General features: G+C 32.0%; 1 protein-coding gene across 4 annotated transcripts in view; it reads left to right on the top strand.

Annotated features, from left to right (window-relative positions):
• The window catches only part of LOC141393988 (centaurin-gamma-1A-like), a 92,785-nt gene that overhangs the window by 49,476 nt on the left and 18,621 nt on the right, over nucleotides 1-24,688 (top strand). For all 4 annotated transcript variants that reach the window (XM_073967678.1, XM_073967677.1, XM_073967680.1 and 1 more), the window contains one exon: nucleotides 20,925-21,157. In XM_073967678.1, coding sequence (XP_073823779.1) covers nucleotides 20,925-21,157 — 233 coding nt within the window. The remainder of the gene's footprint in view (nucleotides 1-20,924; nucleotides 21,158-24,688) is intronic.

The raw sequence follows: 24,688 nt of genomic DNA on the forward strand, positions 1-24,688 counted from the left end.
TTTCCCACCACCCTATGTATACCTTTTTGCCGTTTTCCTGAACAGGTGGGCAATAAAAGTTAAATTTAGATAATATTTGAAATACCCTGGATTTTCTAAATAATAAATAAAATAAAAGGTGAGGGGAGGGAGATTCAAATTTTCGAAAAAAATATATCACATCATCTATATAGAATCCATAGAATCAATATAAAATGCCACTTTTGACCGTTTACAAAAAACACCGTTTTGGTCGTCTTTAAATTTGTATAAAACCGGCCCATTTGGCCGTTATAAAGTCCTTTAGTCGTTTATAAATACGGCCTTTTGGCTGTCTATAAAAGCGCCCATTAGTCGTTTGTAAACCGCCCTTTGGTCGTCTATAAATATATTTGGTCTATTCCCGTACATTACTCCACTACAATGTCAACTGATGTTCGTCGTGTCGTGTCACCCAACGGTATGTTTCTTATGATCAGTCACTGTAAACTTAAATTAATATATTGTGTACATATGTACATGCATTCCATTTTGTATATATTTAATCCACTAATTATGATGTCATAATTTATTTTAATTTGTATTTTTACCGTTTTTTCACTAAAAAAAATTTTGTATCTCATTTTTTGTGCTGCCGTGTTATCATTCCATAGTGATTTTCAATCAAGAAGCAAACTTCTTCTCTACTGTAACGATGTCTACCGCTGCAAGTTGTTGTTGATATACCAAGTCGTTTCCTACGACTCTCACATATTAAGACATCGTTGCTCTAACAACTTATAGTACATTTACACCTTCCAGTATATTTGCACGCTATAGTATATTAATTTAATGCTCCCGTACTTTATTATATGTTAATGGTAGTATTCCATTTTGTTTATATTTCCTCCTACATCTGTGATTTTATTATTTTTCACTCTACAATAACATACAATTTAATTTCTTCCTTCCCTGTTATCATTCCATAGTGATTTTCCATCAAAGAGCGAAGTTTTTCTCTACGGTAACGATGTCTACCGATGCACGTTGTTGATAAACCAAATCGTTTCTTACGACTCTCACCAATTGAAACATCGGTGCTGTAACAACTTATAGTACATTTACACCTTCTAGCATATTTGCACGCTATAGGACATTAATGGTCTGTTCCCGTACTTTATTAAATGGCAAAAGTTGCAAAAAGTGGTGAAGTGGCAAACGCATTAGGTGTAAAGGTACTAAAACTTGTAAAAAAATTTTTAATTCTGGAAATTCGCCACATTGTCCCCCTACAGAACTAAGCAATTTTTCTCTCTTCTGTCCACCACCATTACCACATGTGTCCAAGTTCATGTACTTCCTCACATACACACCCTTAATTAGAAGCTATTTTGTTACAATTGTGGACATGACGCTGACCATAACAAATTTTCCAAAAATTCCACACCAAATTAAAAAGTGAAAAACATAAAGAAAAATTGTCCAAAAATTTAATAACCATGAACGAGTTTTTGTGTGAAAATTACCAAATTTTTCTCATTAATGTTTTCACACTAATTATAATTTTTATGATAAATTAGCTCAAAATTGCATCAAATATTAAAATTTTAATATTTTATGTGAAAATAGCAAAATTTTATGTCATTAATGTTTTCACACTAATTATAATTTTTATGATTAATCGACTCAAAATTGCAATAAATATTTAATTCTATTGAAAACATTTTTCATTACAAATTTTCCCAATAAATTATTTCTCACTGTAATTAAAAGTTCATTTTCTAAATTTAATGGCAACTAAAAATGTGGTTGCATGTGGTAAAATGACATATGGTCAGAAAGTGTTGCAATAGGGTAACTGCTGGCATTGAGTTTTGAATGATTGTTCAGACTTTTATAAAAAAATATCTTGTGGTTTCTTTATTAAGCCCATGATTTTGCGTCTTCAAGACGAATTTTTTAGAAATTCAAAATTTGGCCTCGGAATTTGCAAAAAATGTCACAACTCGTCCATTTCTTTTTTAAAATTTCTTGCCTTTTAATTTTTTAAATTATTTCAACATTCCACTCAAACACCAATTTTTAAAAAATTCAAAATTTGGACTAGGATTTTATTTTCGTGTTTCCGTCTCAAATAAAGATTTTTTGCAATTTCTAAATTCTCTTCTTTTTATTTTTGTGGGTTTTTGCAGAGCATGTCTTGTATATTTTTTTATTTTATTAATTGTTTTTTTTTTAATATTTATAGTTTTAATTTTTTTTAATTGCTAGTTAATTTTCAAAATTATATTCGATTTTTTAGACTTATTCTTCTTCATTTCTTCCAAAACCACTTTGATTTCTTCCTAAGCTCAATGACTTTTCAGCCCTCATCTTACAAAAATTTTTGTCAAGATTTTTTTTTTTCAAATATTTTTCAAACATTGCAAATTCTTAACATGTCTTTTTCGAAAAAGAAATTATACCTCTAGCAGCTACAATCACTGCTTACTGATTAGTCTACCCCAAACCCCTGTCCTCTTTTGTTGCTACGGAAAGTCCCAGCAAATACTCATTCAAATTCCTCCAACTCACTTGGCAATTAGCATTCTATACTTTTCTACTCCAATATTGAATATTGAACATAATTTTTGTTGTTATCTGCATCATTGATTTTTGTTTTTAGCTATGATGTCTTAGAGGTACATACGTACCACATATCTATCACGGATGGTGGATGGGAGTGAGGCGTAAACGAACCGTTTGTGAAGTGAAGTCATCATTAGTCATGATTATACAAGGGAATTTGTTGTCAGACAAACGATCGACTGTGAATTGCTAGGTTTTTTTGTTGTTTAATTTTAAAATAGAAAGAACGTGTGATCAATTTTAATTCCAAACCAGTACATAAATAAAACACAAACCTTTTAGTTCATCATGAAATATAAATGATTTATGAAAACAATTTTTTTTTTGAAAATAATTTCAATTTGCTTCGAACTTGTTCCTAAAACAATAGAATTATTGGCAAATAATGCTTCTTAGTAGAAATCATTTTTTATTACCCTATTTAATTCTAATAAACGCTCATAAAGAGTCAACAATTATATCGGATTTTAGCCAACTGGCATTTCTAAAAAAAAATCTCCTCAAAAATCCCCTATTAAAGCCCGATTCATATATTTTTTAATTCAAGACAATTGAATTCCCCCTCCTTTTTATTTTTCACTTAAAAACTAATATTTTTAATTTAAAATTTCCAAATTCCTTCCATTAATAAACAAAAAATGAAGAATATTGCCACGCTTCATAAAAAATCAATTTTAAAGGTGTAGCCCTAGCTATTAAATGCTTCATTATCATTGATTAACATCAATTTTCTACATTAATTGTTATTACAATTTCTACTCGAAACAAACGCACACTCTTCCAAGTCTCACAAACAATTGAAACGCCCAACAATTTCTTTAGTAAAACAAAACCTTTTTTGTTGTAAGAAAGATTTCCTATTCATTATTATCCAACAACTTGTAACTTGTTTTTGTCTACTTTTTTTAGTTTCCATTCACTTTACTGGTATTGATTCTTAAATCTACCATCTATTCTAAAACCTTCTTTTGGTGGTGATCCTAAACCTTTTTGCCTTACAACCTACCTTCACTTGCTTGCAAATTCTAGCCTCCTTCTCTACTACATTCACTTGGTCGTAGCTTTGTTGCTTTTTTTTCTTAAATCTACCTTCTGGCCTACATAAAAGATCCATTTTAATCTGTTGCGGAGAAAAAGGCGCGCAAAATCTCACTACCAACAAAAATACAAACAAATTCAACAAAGAATAAAAGAAATTTTTGCAGCTGTTGTTCCTTAACCAAAGAAATAAATAATGAATAAATCGTTACTTGCTTAGAGCACAGATTTGTACTTTAGATAGATGTGGTGCTCTGTTCTTCATCTGAGATAAGGGGTTCTTGGTGAATTTGTTTGCCAAAAAAAATACAAAAACAGGAATACATAAATAAATAAAATTCACTTTTTTTGTTCTGATATTCGACAGAAGGCTATCTTTACAATGCAAATTGTTGAACATTTCTTAATTTTTGTGAAATTTCCTCCAAGCACGAGAGGTTTTGCATGTGAAATAACAAATAAACCCAAAAGGGAGAGAGAGGGAGAGTGAGTCCTAAATCATCATTCTAAATCTCTTCACGCTAATATTTAAGCATGATACAATTAATAATGTGAATCAGAAACTACAATAACAGGACTATTTTTATTGAAAGTTGGCTGGTAAAACATTCTATTTCGTTGTATTTGTTATAATTATCATTATAATATGCGCTCCATTGTAAACGCACTCTTAATTGTATTTCTTGATTATTTATTTGTTCTCTTATGTATGTTTTCTTATCAACATAGACTTGTTTTGCATTGGGAGAGGAGTTATTTTCTTTTCTCCACTATAATGTTTACCGATGTACGTCGTGTCGTGTCATTCAATCGTACCTTTGTTATGATCAATCATTATTTATTTTATTTGGTATTTTTAATGTTATTTCACTCTAAAATATTTCACATTCCTTTTCTTCCTTCCCTGTTATCATTCCATAGTGGTTTTCCATCAAAGAGCGAAACTTTTCTCTATTGTAACGATGTCTACCGATGTACGTTGTTGATATTACGACAGTCCCAAAATAAAGCATCGTTGCATTGTTTATATTTCCTCTATCTATGTTTTTGTTATTTATTTTAATTGGTATTTTTGCCATTATTTAACTCTAAAATAGTTTACATTTCTTTTTTTGCTGCCCTGTTATCATTCCGTAGTGGTTTTCCATCAAAGAGGGAACCATTTTTCTATTGTAGCGATGTCTGCCTATGCAAAATTTGGTCTGTTCCAGTACTACACATTTCTACACATTTTTACTCCGATAACCGATTTTTCCTTTATGTTATCGAAAAAATAGTAAAAATGTGTAGAAATGTGCAGTACTGGAACAAACCAATTGTTGATAATACAACTATCGTACAATCATGGCACAATAATAAAGGTACAAGGGGAAAAACAGCTGATTATCACACTAGTTGTCAAAATGCATTATTGTGAATAAAATCACATGCAGAAGGTAAACAAGCAATTCACTGTAATGCGTTATTGTGAACAATTTTGACGTTTGGTATGATTTGATGTAACACCTTCCTATTACACCATGCGTACAATGAAACATGTTATAGCACATTTACACCTTATGGTATATTTAGTAATATACATTATATTTGCCAAAAGCTCTAATATAAACATGGTATTCGATTGATAGCCCATATAGAGAGTTATTTTCTTTGTGTATATGTACGTTATGGTACGTCTAGATTTACGAAATCCACTAGATTTCAAATGTTAATTCCATATGTCAAATGTAATGCACTTTATTTATAAGGAGGATTTATTTGTCGTAATCGCTATGGATTTGACATTTGAAATCAAGTGGTTTTATGATTCTAAACGTACTATTACCTACTTTTCTCCGTTAATAACAATTGGTTTAAAATGCATTTACATCAAACTGGGTTTTTCATTAAACATCTGTCAAATAAATGAAATATTTGTCTAAAACACTGTTTAGTTGTCTGCGTTAATTAGATTTTAGCTAACACAACAAAAATTCGCTTTATTTTTTCTCTCTCTCTATTACCCAATCTTGTAGCAATTTCTAATTACAACATTCCCCCTTTACCCTCCTTCCGTCCCATATTAAGTTAATTAATCATATAATTATTCTTCCCACGCACTCACACGCACACAAAAAGTTCATTGCTATTCACGCACTTTATTTTGATGAAAAAAAAACTAGTATGTAACCTTTTTCACTCTCTTCACACTGCTGACATTTATTAACTCATCACTCGCATTATTGACAAATGGAAAATTTATTTCATAGAAATGAATGAAACATAGCGACGACCATATGTCATGTTTCTAGTTGTTTGTTTCTAATATGGACATAATTAGCTAACAACAAAAAATGAAAAAAATTAACAATTGACATTTCCGGAAATATTGGCCAAATGATGATGATGAGAAGAATGACATTTGCCCATGAACTTGTGTAAAATGTGGTGTGATGAACTAATGTTGTTTAAAAAATTCTTAATTTGTTGGAATAAAGTTGTTATTATTCGAGGTTAGATAGTTAATGTGTTATATAATATGTCTGGATCAAACTTCTTCGAATTCTGATACCCTTTTATAAATCTTCTATCAAAAATGTCATTCTGTCAATTCCTTTCAGTTATAGTACGTTTACATTTACGAAATCGAGTGGATTTCAATTGTCAATTCCATTGCGCAAACGTCGAATCATAACTTATCTGAAATCCATTGGATTTCATTTGACGTATTAGCAATGAACTTGACAGTTGAAATCACAGATTTAGGCGAGTGGATTTCGTAAACGTAAACGTAATATTTGAAGGCATTCTAATACATCTTGCAGATTTCTGTCGTCATGTTTTATTTACGCCTCTCAATAGTTTTACGTCCTCTTTAAAAGTCACTTGACTAAACCTTGTCCAATTTTTATCCTTTTTTATGTACCCCACAACTTATTCCAAACATCTGGCCTATAAAATCATAATTAAAACATCGATTGACCAGATATATCTTTTGACATAAACTGCTATCTATACCTCAGCTGTCGCTTCTTTAATCTCAACAATAAATCAGAGTTGCAAACGAGCTATATGAGAGTTATAAAACTGTCATTTCCTAAACCGATGCTTAGTTATAAATTCATAAATTTGAAGAGAGTTATTAATTCATGTCTTGCACCTTGCAATGAATTATGTTCACTGAGTTCACTACCTCAAAATACCGAAGAGTCCATCATAATTAATATATCATTTAACTAAGCATCCATTCGGCGGTCATAAACCTAACGCAGCTGTGGCTTCTTTAATCTCACCACTAAATCTGGGTTATTTACAACCTATGACAGTAATAAAATTGTCAAACTCCCACTACGGTATAGACTACTTAATTTTGCACTCTAAAGCAATAAATCTTATGAGATATAAATCCCTCACTCTCTCTTGTTCGGTGTGCACCTTGCATTACTCCATCTTTATGACCATTTTAAATCACTCATTTGGATCATAAAAAGAGTTAATCTTTATGGTCGCTTTTAATCTCTATTAAATTTCCCTCTTGCACACACTCTCTATCCCTCTCCCTGTCCTACTTTTCTACATAATAATATCCTGCAAACCATCATCACTCAACACCTTGTTAAACATCACCGTCTTAATCATTCATCAAAAAATGTTATCCTTTTGTCAAGGAAGCAATGCATCTGCTTAGAACATAAAACAAACTTGACATTTGAGGTTTACCTGTTAACCACAACTTAAACTGCCACAACTCGAGTGCGTGTGTCGTGGTGGGCACATTGCTTCTGGTTTAATTTTATGGCCATCATAAAATTGCATGCTTAAACATACACTTACGATGTCATAAAGGAAGATTTAAGGTTTCTTTAAGGAGAGTCATCATTAAAATCACATTGAGCTAACTTTGTCCCAGTTGATGTTGTTTCCTGTTCCATCGTGTGAGAGACTTCATATAAACTAATCAAATAGTTTTTATTCCTCCTTTTTCTCATAAATTTTATGCACACTTTTTGATGAAGATTTAGGCAGGCTTCTGTACAAAATTTTAATGCTAACTGTTATCTGAAATTACCTTTTTCGTTATGGTTTCGCTGTCACACCGCAAAACTAACAAGAAACTGCAGGTGAAGATGTGAAGTATGTGATTGTCATCCCAACTTCGTGACTTTTCAGTTGAGGACATCTGCTACTTGGATTTTGGTTTGGTTTTAAATTCAATTTGATGGCTTTAAGTTTTATGGTTTCAAATGGCAGCTGTTTTTTTTTGTGATATAGAAAGGAAGGAGGAACTTTGGTCTTTAGTATATGTGCTGAAAAGTTTCCGATCTAATAGGGAAAGGCATTTTGGTGCATATTTAAATCGTCTGTCATTGATGATTAGTATGAATAACAAAATCCAGATTCTGATAAATCTCATTAATTTAAATGATTTAGTTCTGGTGACATTTAATCAGCTATTAATATTGCTTTACCTCAGTTTCTTTATATCCCTTTTTAACAATTATTTATCATTATTACCTCAATAAAGAGCCCTATCTCGATTTATTTCACATTAAATGCCTATAAACAAGAGCCAAATTATTATTGGTTTGTTCCAGTACTGCAAGAATCTACTAATTTTTACTATTTTTTTCGAAAACTAAAGGAAAAATGTTATCGTAGTAAAAAATAGTAGCTTCTTGCAGGTTCTGGAACAGAGCATATATATACATTATTATAAGACAATGAAGGCTAATGTAAATGTATAGTAATTATCAAAATGTAAACATATGTCAAATAACATAAAAGTTTCAATATATTTTATTATAATGTAATATATTCCAATGTGACCATAGCACGATTTTTAAGCAACTCTTAATAAATAAACAGCTGATTTATAGTATATTTACATTTACGAGATCGAGTAGATTTCAACTGTAAATTTCTTAGTGTATACGTCAAATGAAATCTTATCTGAAATCCATTAGATTTCATTTGACGTTTTATGCTTATGCTAAGTTTACATTTACGAAATCCAATCGATTTCAACTGTCAATTCCATAGCTCAAACGTCAAATGAAATCTCATCTGGATTTCCTTTGACGTTTAACCTATGGATTTGACAGTTGAAATCCACTCGATTTCAACTGTCAATTCTATTCCTTAAACGTCAAATTAAATCCAATGGATTTCGAATGAGTTTTCATTTGACGTATATGCAAAGCAATTGACAGTTGAAATCGAGTGGATTTCGTAAATGTAAATCAAGCATAAGCAATGGAATTGACCACAGTTTATACAGTTGGACCATGGTGGGATTAGAAGGTGTTACATAAAATCATACCAAACGTCAAATTTGGTCACAATAATGTATCATTGTGAATTGCTTGTTTAAATTTTGTATGTGTTTTTATTCACAATAACGAATTTTGACAATTAGTGTGATAACCAGCTGTTTTTGCCGCTGTACCTGTATTATTGTGCCATGAGTTGGCCCACATGATTGTTATGTTTGTTGTCAAAAAATTTGTTGTGATTTAAAATACAAAGAAACTCAAATCACAATAATATAAAATCTATTATGCTTGTTGTCAAAGGTTGTTAACGGAACGCTGAATGGCCGACCTTCTATAGGCCTTGGAATTGACAGTTGAAATCGAGTGGATACATTTAACTACAACGTTGCTTTCTCTCTCTCTCTGTCTCTTTTATATGAATCTATCTTGATTTGGTTGACAGACAGGCCAGTTATTGTCATAATGAGCCTTAGTGTAAACTTTATTAAAGAATTGGTTCTTTGATTGTTTTATTGTTTACCTCTGTGCTATTTCTCCCACCTTTTGATGACTGCTTGAGGCTATATTACACCATATGCTTTTTCACATGTATGTAGTCACTTTGGGTATACTAATATACAGACCCATGGCACAATAACACAGGTACAGCGGTAAAAACAGCTGATTATTACATTAGTTGTCAAAATGCATTATTGTGAATAGGTACAAGCAATTCACAGTAATGTGTTATTTTGACGTTTGGTGTGGTAAATGGTCCGATTATTGTTATCGATGTTACACCTTCTTATTCGCGCCATGGTCCAACTGTATAAACTATGGTCAATTCCATTGCTTATGCTTGGTTTATATTTACGAAATCCACTCGATTTCAACTGTCAATTCCTTTGCATATACGTCAAATGATACATGTGGAAAACATATGTTGTAATATAGCCATTACACGGATTATATTTTAATTGGGGTTGTTAACGTAATGTTATAGCACATTTACATTAGAGCTTTTTGCCTCTTAAGTCCCGGTCCACACTAAAGCGATTTCAATTAAATAATTTAATGAAATAAGACGTTTTTAGATCGAGTTCCCCACTGCAGCAATTTCATAAAATTACTTTAGTATGGAACTCGATCTAAGAACTTCTAATTTCATTAAATTATTTCATTGAAATCTTTATATGGCCTGTTCCCATACTTTATAAAGTATTAAAAGTCGTAAAAGTTGTAAAAGTCGTAAACGATTTTCATATAACTTTTGTGTACGGGAACGCAAAATGTGTAAAAGTGGTAAAAATTTTAAAAACTTTTTAGTTCTGGAACATAGCTATAGTGTAGACCGGGACTAACTTAACAATGTAGCAGCGAAATTACACTTTCTTTTTAAAATATCATTAAAATTAATCATTTTAATATTATTTTCTTAAAGAGACTAATTTTCCTATTAAGTTGAGACACTGACAAACCATGAATGTTGCCCTCAAGTTGTTCAACTTTAGAACTTCGTTTCTATGCCGATTATAACAGTAAACCATAACAAATTACGATATAATAGAGCAATAACACTAACACACTCTCAAATAAAATAACAAAAAAATTATAAATAAAGGAAGCATAAAAAGAAACTCGTTTTATCCTTAAAATAATATTAAAGAACACTATAAAGGGGCTAGTTTGTAGAAGAAAAAAAAACATGGAATGATATTGCTAATAAAAAGCGATATCAATTTCATGTTGATTCAAGAAAAGCAACAACAACAAACTTACTCACTCCTTCGGTGTTTTCTAACAAGGATTTCTTTCTACGAGGGGTTGGTTGTTGGTTCGTCGTTGGTCATCTAAAACAAATTTGTTTATATGAATGAAGAACACCATAACGAAATGTTCGTCGTCGCCGTCATTAAATGGACACGTGAAAATTACTGTATTATCGTGTTGTCCACATGAAATGAAGGAATAAAATTGCGTTTTTTTATGTTTCCTACTTGATGGGAGGTTGGAATGAAAAAAAGGGGAGTTTTATTTTGAGAAGGTTGGGCTTTATTTCTTTTTTTCATATCCTTTAATATATTGTTGTATGTTTGGGTGATATAACAAAGGACATTTGCCTTTTGTTTTGTTGTAAAGAAATGATATGCATGAATTTTCTTGAATGACAACAGGTTTTCCAGGGAACTGGTTTTTTGTTTCTTTGATATTTTCCCCATTTAAAATTCAATTAAAAGGTAATAAATAGAGAAAAGGAGAAAAGGAAAGAAGAGTAAAGTAAGTTTAGCATGTATGCAAAGGGAGAAGAAGAGGATTCATGGGAAGGAGTTTTGAACTTAAAAAAAATATTTTTAAATACTTTATATTCTAGAAATCGAAAACCTCTATATTCTTTAAAAAATCTTAGTTATTGCTTATAAGACCCTAAAATTATCAAAAAAAAGTTATTTATTTATAACATGTTTACATAATGCTTGGTTTATATTTACGAACTCCACTCGATTTCAACTGTCAATTCCTTTGCGTATACGTCAAATTAAAACTCATCCGAAATCCATTGGATTTCATTTGATGTTTAAGCAATGGAATTGACAGTTGAAATCGAGTGGATTTCGTAAATGTAAACCAAGCATAACAGCTTTTTATCAACCTAATCTTTATAGGGATTTATTTGACATATTTGCAATGGAATTGATTTTTAAATTACATTATATAACATTACAATATAATACCCCTTTTAGACTATGCTTAATTTAGCAAATCCAGTCGATTTAATTTGTCATTTTCATACTATATATGTTAAATAAATTGAGATAAGGCTCTTAATCATCGTATAAGTGTATAGTTTAAACGCGTTATCACTCATGGGTTTGTTCGACAGAAAATAGCTCTTAAAATCACGATTTTATTTGGCTCTCGGGTAGCTTATTAACAAAAAAAAATCATTTAATATACCAAATAAAACATTTCCTACAGCATCTGCCTTAAACGCTAAAAACATCATTAATTTTCTTAGCAAATAATTCGAATAAAAATAAATCTTTTTTTCCCATTTAAAAATCTTAAACTTTCCTATTAAAAAATTCCTTAAAGCAACCGTGTTAAATTGCTTGGTTCAAAGTTCATCAACCATTCCAAGAAATTGACATATGTGTCACACCAAAACCATTTCTCTTAATTGATCTCCCTTCGTGGACGGACAGACGAACCCCTTTTAAACGTTATCAATTTAAGGCTGATCGATAATGATCTTATTTTCACGGTTACAAAGTAAAACCCCCAAACGACCTTTGTAAGATACAAAGAAAAGGCCGTTACGCCTATTCATTATGTATGCAAACAATGTTTGTTTAATTTGATGGGACTTATCTTGGCCTAAGACATTCATTATAACACTTTTTCCCTTGATACTTCTTTTTATTTTATTACATTATTTTTTTTTTTCTTCCGGCTTTTCCCCATTTCCATGGTGGATGTGGTGGTGCTGCTGATGGTATTGATGGTTGCCTAAAGAAAATTAATTAAGTGCAAGTTGTCGGCATGGTTTTTATGAACCCTTTTACATTACTTCTTGTCGTCGTTTTTTCCCAAATGCCCTTGAATGTAAGACAAAGCCTTATGTTGGTTAAACTTTGTCACATTTGTTGTGTATGTAAACAAAACGAAAAAAAGTTGGACATTTCCCTTCAAAAAAAAACAAAACTGGAACTAGTTATACTTCTTTTCTAATAGAAAACGAAAACATGTGTAATCATTAGTTGTTGTCTTGTCTTATTGGCGGGAAAATAAACGAAATCACTCACCCTTTTGAAAAGGGTCAAGTAGCCAACCAACAACACACACAAGTCACGTGAAAATGTAGACAACTAATTTCCCTTTGACTATAAAAAGATCAAACGTCAATGTAAATAGAGTGGTAGAGGCAGGCACCTAATAATGTTTATTTTGTGTGCTAGGCGAGAGCTTAAGGTTGGCGACAACATGACCAAATACCCGTATTTTCTCATGTTAAGAAAAAACGTAATATTAGTCCAATGTCGTTGAACGTCCCTAACAGAAAATAATAGACTTAAATAAGGAGAAAAGTTATGGTCGGTTTATTTACATACATCAACCATGTCCATCGATATACCTTGTCATGTAAACAATTCACACGATGTCTTGTTCTTAACAGTCATTGTCGCTGTTTTCAAAAGGCAAATAAGACTAATGCAAAATACTAAACAATTGCACCACCAATAATAGATAACAAAATAATGTCCATGTGTAAATGCGCTGTAGTCTAAACAATATGTAAAATTTCGAGGTATTTGTTTACACGGCAATGTACTTCAATAACTGTCATATGTCCCTGTTTATACAGGGAAAGTTGATGGGAAAGAAAATTGAGTTTATGGGCGAGGGAGTAGAGAGGAATAAGAGGGGGTACACACACCTCTGTACTGGCAAATTCTGTTTTGTTTCGTTTTTCTTCGTATACAACCTGAAGTTGGCTGCAGATTTGTTTTTGCATTTTCTTTCATTTTATTTTCTCTGTCGAGAAACACACAACAGCGGAGACAATTGAAAAAAATCATTTGGAGTAAAAAGAGAAGCCATTGCATAGTCGATACGTCCGAAGATTTGCTTTACCACCAATGAAACCAGGTAACGTAATTTGGTGACTATGTGGGTTCGAGTCCTTGGCTTTCCTTTTTCACTTGCAAATAATTTCAGATCATCAAGCTTAACTCTAAACGAGAAAATTAACAAAAAACTATTTTTTTAAGCAAAAACAATTCGAAATAAGTGGAAATATCAAAATTAAAATGCAATTCAAGGGTTCCTTTAATAATTAATTGTTTATCACACACGTCCATTTTTACTTTTCATTACAATTTTTCCCTGGCTTTGTTTTTGAACGGCGCAATGAGAAAATGAGTATGAAGAAGAATAAGAAAAATTATAAAATTGACACAAACATGATTTTCGTGTCTAAACAACAAGGAAATTTTAAAAGAAATTGAGAAGAAAATTTTTCTTTCCAGTTTGAATGTCTAAACACGGTCTATCAACGATACGAGGAAATCTCTGAGAAAAAAATTACCCTTCAAGGAATGGCGCGCAATAACTTGACAAGTTGCCATAATGTAAATGACTTTTACATTTAAAGAAAAATAAACTGATTCTATTATCCTCAAAGGTTTACAGGTGCCCAATAAACACTTTATGGATACATTTATAGGCATTATTGTCTTGCCTTTAAATATTCATGGATATCAAATAAATAATAACATAACAAAATAATGTCTATGTGTAAATGCGCTATGCGTCTAAACAATTCGTAGGATTTCGTGGGATTTGTTTACACGCCAATGTACTTCAACGAGACACGAACATCTCTGAGAAAACACTTGCCATCCAAGGAGAGGAGTGCAATAACTTGACAAGTTGCCATAAATTAGAAGAATTTTTATATTTTAATAAAAATAAGTCCATGCTATTACCCCAAAAGTTTTATATGTATATCCCCACGAACTTTCTCGGGACTTTCTTAAAGTTTTGACCTTGTACCACATTCGTATTACCTTTCAGTGACATTAGCCCCGTTATGCTTTTTCTTTTACTTTACTCTCCATAATCCCGAATACTTAAGGCTAATTATAGGTTCTCACAGCATTTTGTCATTGTTGTTGTTGTTTATTACATTTCTTGTGATTAATTAGTAGACAAATGTCAAATGTGTTACAATTTTTGTCTACTTTTTTGTTGTTGTTATTCTGTTTGTGGATTAAATTCAAGGCAGAATTTTAAGCAATTTGATGTAATGATTAATGACAGCTTAACAACACAAAAACAACAACAACAGCAAAACAATTGGTCACAATAGGTAATGCCGCTCATTCATGTACTCATTCAGAGTATGGGGGGTATTTACATAAAAGCGTAATTTCTTTCTTTCAACTAAAGACCACAACAAATTTGTCTTAATTTGACATGTGAAATGTCAAGAGCGAGATAAATAGTATGCCGTATGACATGTTAAATGTTATGGCAGAGTGTGAAATTGCTTAAGACAGATAAATTGGTTAGATATTTTCTTTAATTTAAATTATGTATACGGAAGCAAAGGGGTTAATGAGAGAGAAAAGAATTTGACAGAGAGCCAGAGGTTGAGAACATGGAGGAATAAGAAGGTGTTACATCGATAACAATAATCGGGCCATTTACCAAACCAAACGTCAAAAATTGTTCACAATAATGCATTACTGTGAATTAGTTGTTTACCTTTTGTATGTAATTTTATTCACAATAATGCATTTTGACAACTAATGTGATAATCAGCTGTTTTTGCCGTTGTACCTGTATTATTGTGCCATGATGGTGAAAAGACTATTAATTGTAACAGAATTTCCGTTATTTGTGGAATCATTTTATTTATGAGAGGCAATTGGAGAAAATGTGCTAAAAAGTGATGAGGTTTTTGGAGAAACATTTATATTAAAGTTGTTTTAATAAAACAAGTAGTTTAATTGTCACATTTGCACTTAAGAAAAAGCTTTCTGTTATTTCCCAGTTGTTCGGGTAACTAGGGAATAGCTAGCAATTTTGCTGGCTACTGGTAAACACCCCTAGTTACCACCCAATCTACTCGCAATGTTATAGACGGGTGAATTTAACATGGGGATGTCATAGGAAGGGGTCTATTGTCCCCTCACCGCATTACCAGTAACCACCCAATTCGATAGTCATGTGAAAGGCAATTGTCCCCTCACTGCATTACCAGTAACCACCCAATTCGATAGTCGTGTGAAAGGCAATTGTCTCCTCAGTGCATTACGGGTAACCAGTCAATTCGGTAGTCAGAAATGATAGCCAAAACTACTAGTAACATGAAGTCAGATAAATCGGTTAATGCATATATGCATTAGCCACATTTCTTTTTAATACATGGAGTGCAACTATTTTACAAAGGATAATATAATCTTGTATACATATAGATCTTGATCCTTGATACTGGAACTAGTGTATGACTACTTGATACAGCGACTTATGTTTATTTGGTCCTTGGAATGTTTTTCTCGTGGGTCCTTCAGATCATTCAAATGTTCCTGAAATAAAATGTATAGAATATTAATGAAATGAAATGAAATATATATTATAAATATTCTTCTAAAATTATTCATCCTTCTTATGATTTAGCTGGTAACACGTTCTGTTTTGCATCTTAAATTTTTCACAACAAACGCATCAAAAAATTTTTTAATTATGAATAAACAAACAAAATGACAGACCTTTTTTTCTATTTTGTTGAAAAAAAAGAAATAATGTTGAAAAGAGATTTTAAGAGAGAAACATTGTCTATTACACTATCCATCGGTAGTCTATAAAATAGTCAATATATTACACGCCGCATTACCTGTAACTAGTGAATTGACATGATAGCCAAGGAAGCCCATTTCCAGTGACAAAAGCGGGCTATGGGCTATTTTGTGTGCCATTTTTGGGTGTACAGTAACTAGGATCAATGAGTAACTAGTTACATGCCTATGTCAAAATAGACAATTGCTATTTATTGAACAACTGGGTTACAAATAATTATTTACATTTATTTACAAATAAAACATGAATAGGAAGAGGCAATCTAATGAATTCACATTATAGGGACAGAAGGAGAGCAAGTTTGAAAGGAAAAGTAAACAACGGTATTTTGAGAGGTTGCGTTTACATCAAGTGGTTGACACTTAAAGCTACGTTTATATTACAGGCTTTTATTGCGAGACTCTTACTGTGTAAATGATAAAATAAATCAATTCGTAAGAAAGGGAAAGGAAGATATTTTGTGAAAAAAAAGCAATCAAAGGTAGGCGAAAATGGAGTGGATTTAACAGTTACATTTACATCAAAAAGAAGTGTTTTTATGGCTGTATTTTATTATAAGTGCTTTCTTTAATAACAACTCTACACTGCAAATATCGTCCATAATCTTCTAAAAGAGATAAAAGCATCTATAAATTCCAATGGTGCCAAGCGCATTTATCTGTTTTAGTGCTTCCAGCTAGCATTTATTTTTCCCCTCTCTCATATTTTCCAATGGATGGTAAACATGTGTGAACGATCAGTAGCGAATTTTTTAATCCCAGTCATGTCAAGGTCTCACTTAGTTTTTTTTTTTTTTTTTTTGCTTAGTGATTTTTAAAACACATGTCTGCCAGGCTGTCAAATATAAAATTAACACATTGCCTATCTGTCTGACTGCCTGCCTGCTTAAAGAAGAAGATTCACAAGCTTTACTTTTGATTTCTTTGCATGTAGATCCTGCTATTGATTCTTCGTTTCCTTTGTTCTTTCATACAACAAGGAAAAAAAACATAAAGTAAAACAAACTTAAAATAAATAAAAAAGTCGTGAAAAGTGTTCAAGCATTTACTCAGTCTCACAGAATTTTTAACACATGGCATAAAGGTTTCTTCTACATGTCCTCGATGTGTTTAAAAACTCATTAAAAATTCTATTCCCATTGTCTTGGAGTGGAGTGAAGTAAACGCAAAGTAGTTCATTTCCATCTTTGACATGACAACTTGCTATGGTGATGGACACGTAAAACTAACTGTCAATCAAAAAAAAAATCCCATACGCAAAAGTGTAACAAAAATGTTCTTAAGTAATATATCTGGCTATTAATCAGATCACAGAAACGAGAAACAGGAAGTTAAAGGATATGTTGTTGTTAATTGTTTTTTGAAGTTTTGCTTTTGTTGTTGTTTTTTTATTAAATTGTCCCTGTCTGTGAGTTAAGCTAACAAATAACCGGTCTATGGTAACCTTAACCCAGCTGGTTTGTTGGGTTAGCTGACTGGCTGGCGGGTTTTTGGCTATTTGCCTTAAAGGCAGCGCCAAAAACAATACAATGGCTTTTTGTCATAGCTAATTTCATATGCCATGGCGTTTTTTTCTTGTTTTCTTTTGTCAGGACTTGACAACAAATTTTGGTTGTGATTTTTGTTTTTTTTATTGTTCACTAGAACCTTATTTGGTATGTTGTTGTTGCTGTCAAGGTGGGCCAATTGCTGCAACCTTCAAGAGTCTTTGCAAACATTACAACATTTTGTTTTTTGGCATTATTCTCCGGTTGGCTCTTCCTGGTTCATTTTTATCTTTTTCCTTTTGTCGTCATGTCCTTTTTTGTTGGATATGACTATTACGTCAGTTCCTTGGCGGCGGCACCATCTCTCTGTTTGATGGCCACCCAATATGGGGCCCATATCTTGTTTATTACGTTTTCTTCCTACTGCTTCTGCCTCTTCATTTCAAGTGTCATTTCGGTTTTTATTGCCGCGCCGCTACTGGTGCTTTTATTGCATATGGTATATTATGAATCTCAAGGTACAACAACAAAACAACATATGTAAGCTTTTTATTTGTCTGATTGCCCGTCCATTTAACTGTCTGTCGGTCTTTCAGTTGCTGTGGCTAGTTGTTTTCTTATTTTTTTTTGTTTATTTCTTTACATTGCTGATATCAGGCAGTGTCGTAACATGTAACTTATGCTGGCATTATGCCTTTTTGACATAGTTGACAGTTTATAGTGCATGACATGTGACAGCAGCAGCGGCCACCAGTCGCAAAAACAAGAAAGAAATCAACAACAATAACAAACACGTGGAAGAAGTTACAACCAGCTAAATGACAGTTTGGCGAATTTTCGTGCAAAATAAGATTTTTTATGAGATTGGAATATGGAGATATGGGTACAAATTTGCAAAGATGCTGTAATCACAGTTTTCACATTGGGCGCCACTGAAATAATTATAAATAATTAAATTTTGAAAAGAAAGCATCTACTTTTTTGGCAATTGTTATAAGGGTTTTATGAGATAAAATATGGAAATATGTGGACGAATTTTTTAGTTCCACATTGGGCGCCAGTAAAATAATAATTTGAAAATGTTTAATTTTTGAATAGATAGCTATAAATTTCCTTGTCATTTGTAAAAAGTCTATAATTCTGCAATGGGTTAGAGTAAGCCCAGTCCATGCTTGGGCGCCAACTTAAAAAATTAAAATCGAAAATTTTGCACTAATTTAATGCTACTTCCCTGAAGTTTAGTTATCTTGTTCAACTAATGTTTTTACAACACTCAACTTAGTTATACTCTCGGTTCCAGCTTGGGCGCCAATAATTGAAATATGTTTCATATTTTCTAAATATCAAACAATATGATCTAATTTCACTTAAATGTGTCTAAGTGAGTGAAGGTGATGTATTTTGATACACTTCTACCAGTCCTTGCTTGGGCGCCAATGTAAATATATCAAAATATGCTTTACAAGAACGAGCCCGTTTTAAAGATTTAATTGTTCATTGATTCCATTTTGTTCTTTTGGAAATAATGTCATCTTTATTTTTAAGTTTATCTTTAGTCTTGTAATAAATCGTTACATTTATCTTGATTTACACTCCCATATCTCATAGCTCTCAACACCTACAGCAGGTTGAATGAACATTCATTACAAATTCTCGCAGGTTTTCAAAACAAACCTCCCACAACTTTTGGAATACAAAAGTCAATAGCGGTGGTGGTGGTGGCGTGAATAAGCGTGCCAGCAGCAGCATACGTTAAGATGGTTGTGTTTACCATATAAGGAACTCTTGACAACCAGTTAAGTCAAGTTGAGTGAGTCCGTCTCTCTCTCTCTGTTTTAGTTTGGTAACATAATTATTTTGCAGTTCATATACAAATTCAATGTCAAACAAACTTGACTACAAACTATGGAGCCGCCGATAAATCACACAACGCCAAACACTTTATAATCTCTATGGTGAATCAGCCAGCCAGCCAACCAGTGGTTTTAGAGTTTGTTTTGTGTTAAACAACGCAATATGGTTAATTGTATGGCTTAAAAGATAATTGTTAACAAAATGAAATATACGGCACTTAAACATTTCTTTATGTGGGTTAAGCTGTTGAGGTATTAGTTTGTTTTTGTTGTTTATTTGTTTAATGATAGGTTTTCAATTAAAATTAGTGTTTGTATTTTGGCCAAGAGCCCAAAGAAGGTAGCATTAATGACAAAGTTTAATCCGCTTTGTTTCCATATTTTGGTAGCAAAAATATTTAATTTTTTTGAAAACTTAGATTGGCTTAATGATTGATAGCTTTCTATAAGGTATGTAGTACACATATCGGTTCTGTGGTTAATTTTGGAAATTGAAATTCTGAGATTTATATTTCAAGCATAATACTAATTTGCTTTAGGTTAGAGGCTAATTTTTGGAACATTTTAGTCAATAATTTCATTTTTTGTAAATAAAATACACACTTTGATTTCTTGCTTTTTAATAATCTATCCCAAGTTGGGCGCCAACATCTTAAATAAGGGCGGTCTTGCTTGGGCACAATTTTGCGTTTGATTGCTTCCAAATAAACATAATAAGGTCTGCTACCAATTGGTGTTTAGCACAAATATCTAATTTTTTGTCACAAATTTATTTAATTTTTTAATTTATTTTTAGAAATTTTAAGTTTTAAATTTCGGTCCTAATATTGGAGACCTTTTTTTAACATTTTTTGTTTAAAATAATTAAAACTCCCATTGAAAAAGTTGTATGCGATTTTCCTTTTATAATATACCCCATGTTGGGCGCCACTCTCCTATATACTAAACTATTTGGAGGCTTTTATTATGTATATTATCATCAGCCCACGTTGGGCGCCAACTATTATAACACACTTAGTTCACGGATGAAAGCTATACAATGGTAATCCATACTTTGCAGACACTTCTCTTGTTATTACTTCAAAATTAATAACAAAAAGTCCCCACGTTGGGCGCCGCGCTCCATACTATTTGAGGTCTTCAATGTCGCTCCAATTATTTGGTCTTTTATTATTTTCCAATATTACCCCTTATTTTTTACTTGTATTTTTTTAAAATCCTCACGTTGGGCGCCACACTCTTAACTATGTGAGGTTTTCAGTTTCTCTCAAATTCTTTTTATTTTTTGTTTTATTTTCTACTATTACTCCTTATTTGTTATTGGAATTTTTATTAAATTCTCTCTCTATTCCCTTCTTTTCATTCCAGATTCCTTTGTAAATAGTCAAGAATGGACGATATCACGTTCGGTGCCAGATTTACGCCTTGGCATTGTCGGTTCATTGAATTCCGGCAAATCGGCTTTGGTGCATCGTTATTTAACCGGTTCCTATATGCAAGAAGAATCCCCCGAAGGTGGACGTTTCAAAAAGGAGGTATTCATTGATGGCCAAAGTTATCTATTGCTGATACGTGATGAAGGTGGTGCACCAGAAATGCAGGTAAGCACAATAAATAAATCATTGCTATAATGAACTACAAATTGCCATAAATAACCATTTTATTATAATTACGATGACCCGAGGAGAAGAAAGGGGGTCAAAGGAAGAAGAAAAATGAACAACAACTTGACCTTGTTTTTCTTGGCAATTATACTTGCTAAAAGTTCTACATGGGGGAAAACTTGATTTCTTATCGTCTTTTATGTGACCCTGTTTTTCCACTCTACTCATTTATTCTCCCCCTTTTCAAGACATTCGTTTCATAACCCACTTAGTGGACTACTTAACAATAATTCCAATAAGTATTTCTTGCCTTTTCTTTTTTTATTATTTTTATTACAATTTGTTCTCTTTTTAATGGTACTTTGTCAGCCAAGGTAACCCAAAAACACGCAATGCCATTTATACTTTTTTCTTTGTTGCCCCTAAAAGTATACAACACTGCACTATATGTGTAATTTATTGTTAAAGTTACCCCCATCAACACATAAAAATTAACTCAAAATGTTGTCGGTATTATTTGGCCACAGATGTCCTTACTTTTTGGGGCAAATGACCTTTATATACAAAAAGGAGAGCAAGAGAAACAGGTAAAAGGCAAGACGGCAAAAACTTAAAGTGGCATTTGAAGGCAACCAGCCAGCCAGCCAGTCGTTTAGCTATTAATAGCATTGGCAAAAAATTATGGGCCATTAACATTTCACAAGCAAAACCTCGCAATGGTTTCTTGTGAAAGAACTTTAGTTACACGTTCACCCATAAATTTTAGTAATTTTCGAAATTTAAGGCATACTTTAAGGAGCAACATATAAAACTAACGCCAGCCAGGTGTTCTCTTGTCGTTCTTAAGGCTTAATGAATATTTAACAAATTTATGATTATTATTTTGCTTTCTTCGTACGTTTTCTCACTAAAATCTTGTTCTGTTGGAAAAGTAGTGCATACTTTTAGGAGCTTGGTTATTATTCTTGTGTTGTAATATGAATATACATATTTTATGAGTTTCAATGCCTCCATTGTAACTAATATTTTCTCGCCTCCCTCCCTCCCTTCTTCCCTTTACCTTGTATATTTGATATGCAAAGTACTGGCTTCTGTTTTTCGGCGCCTGTAAATATGCACATAATTTGTTTTTGTTTCATTTAAATTGTTTGTCCTTTATAAATCCTACAACAATTTGCATATTTTTTTAAAGGGTGTTAACAATGTCATTTCGTTAACAATTTGTCTATTGCTTATCTCTTTTTTTATTATGCAAATAGCAAAATTGCTGGCTCTCGCGTATTCCTGCGCAAAAAAAAACAATATTTATGATGTGTAACCAATGGCTTGTGTGTTAAGTTTTATGGTCTGTTTGACTATCTATTATGTCATAGTAAAACTGGGAGAGGCGGTGGGGTTCAGAATGTATTTTTGTTAGCGCGTGTGCAGATTTCCACGCTTGCATTCATGCACCCCCTAATTGTCTGTTAATATGCCCATTAATAGCCATTCGATTTAGAAACCATAGAAGCATATCAATTTTTATTGTATGGATTTACAAATTCAAAGATTTATTACTGTTTATACCGGCATAAAAATTTGTTATGCATTTCACCTGAATGAAAATTTTATCCGGGAACCGATCGATCACACTTGATTTGTGTTTATGCATAAATTGAAGGGTATGCTTAAATCAATTGGTCTTTTGGTAAACAAAGGGTAAGGCGGTGGTGGTGGGTTAGATGATTAGGGGTGGAATTTACAGTTTTGCAGATTTAGGTCAATTGGAAAATCATCTAAATCTATGCCATAAGATGCAACAGTACATATTTAATTAAAATATTTTTGATTTTACCATCGAGTGTAAATTAGGTATAATTTTTGTCTATATTAAATTTATATACGGTCATACTAGTGCATTTACAATGTGGCAAAAAGCTCTAATTTAAACACACTATAATATGCAACAATGTTCATGTATAAAACTTGTTTGTTGTTAGGTGCGAATGTAAATTAGGTTTAAATTTTGTCGATATTAAATTTGTATGCTGGCAAAAAGTCCTAATGTAAACATACTATAAGATGCAACAATATTTATTAAAAATATTGTTGTTTTAAGTGCGAGTGTAAATTCGGTTTAATTTGTGTCCATTATATTTGTATACGGACATATTAGTAATAACTTTGTTCCTTTGCTTTTTTAACGGTTAAAATGGTAAAAGAGAAAACTGTCAAAATTGCTCTCTCATGACCAGTTTTACCAGAAAAGTAAAGGAACGAAAAAATTGTAGATCTGGTAACAATGTAAAAAGGAACATAAAAATTAAATGTTCTTTTATTTCACTGTTTTTAATTTTGTTTTGTCAGCGTTTGCTTTTTTCTTTAGTTTTTGTTTTTTTTTTGTTTTTCTTCATCATTACCAAATAATTGTCAAACAAGTGTCGAAAAATCAGTTCTACCCATGGTGGAATAATAAGGTGTAACTCCAAAAACAGCTGATCTTCATACCAGTTGTCAAAATGCGTTATTGTGAATAAAATCACATACAAAATGTAAACAAGCAATTCACAGTAATGCATTATTGTGAGCAAATTTGACGTATGACATGATTTGATGTAACACCTTCTTATTCCACCATGGTTCTACCATTTTTTATCCGAAGAAATTGTTTGTGGTTAAAGAACGCTTTGCAGGTTACAAATGGTAACCTCAGACAAGTAAAGGAACACAACTAATAGTAAGCATGATGCAATTAATAAGGTGAACCAGCACCATGATATTAAGCTTACATTGCACCGCATTTAGTAAATTTAGTGGATTTAAATGGTCAAATTCCATTCCCGTATAAAATAGGTTAATCCGACAAAAAGATTTATGTAAACATGCTATAAGAAGTGAAAATATCCAGATATAAAACATATTTGTTGAAAGTGAGATTGCAATTTAGATTTAATTTTTGTCTATATTAAAAACATCTGGTACGCATGACGCAATATATAAGGTGAAGCGATAAGGCCAGCTGATTTAATTGTGAATTAATTGTATGAAAACGTAAATCAAAATGGTCTTGTTGTTGTAGTTTCTGGTTCACCTTATTAAATTGTATCATGGTGGTGCGTTTGCATTGTACTGGGTTTAGTAAATCCATTGGATTTAAATTGTCAATTCCATTGCACATACGGAAAATCATCTCATAAAAAGGGTCAATCCGACAAAAAGCTCTAATAGCCTGTTTATATTATAGATTTTATCGGGTTAACATTCTTTATGAGGATTTATTTGTCGTATACGCACTGGAATTGACATTTGAAACCCAGTGGGTATGTTAAATCTGGTTATATGTAAACGTACTATAAGTGTTAAATATTTAAATTAACTTCTAAAAATGATTAGATCTTTTTATATTAAAATAATTGCATACCTACAATACTTAAAGTCCTCTGCTATGGAATTTTGTCCCCTTGTAATTTCGCACAGAAACAAAATGTTTATTTTTTTGTGCTATTCATACGAATCACTTTATCTTTTTTTGTATAATAAATATTTGTA

This window comes from Musca autumnalis, unplaced genomic scaffold, assembly GCF_047663935.1.
Source record: "Musca autumnalis isolate F117 unplaced genomic scaffold, ASM4766393v1 scaffold_2, whole genome shotgun sequence".
In the NCBI taxonomy this organism is placed as follows: Eukaryota; Metazoa; Arthropoda; class Insecta; order Diptera; family Muscidae; genus Musca; species Musca autumnalis.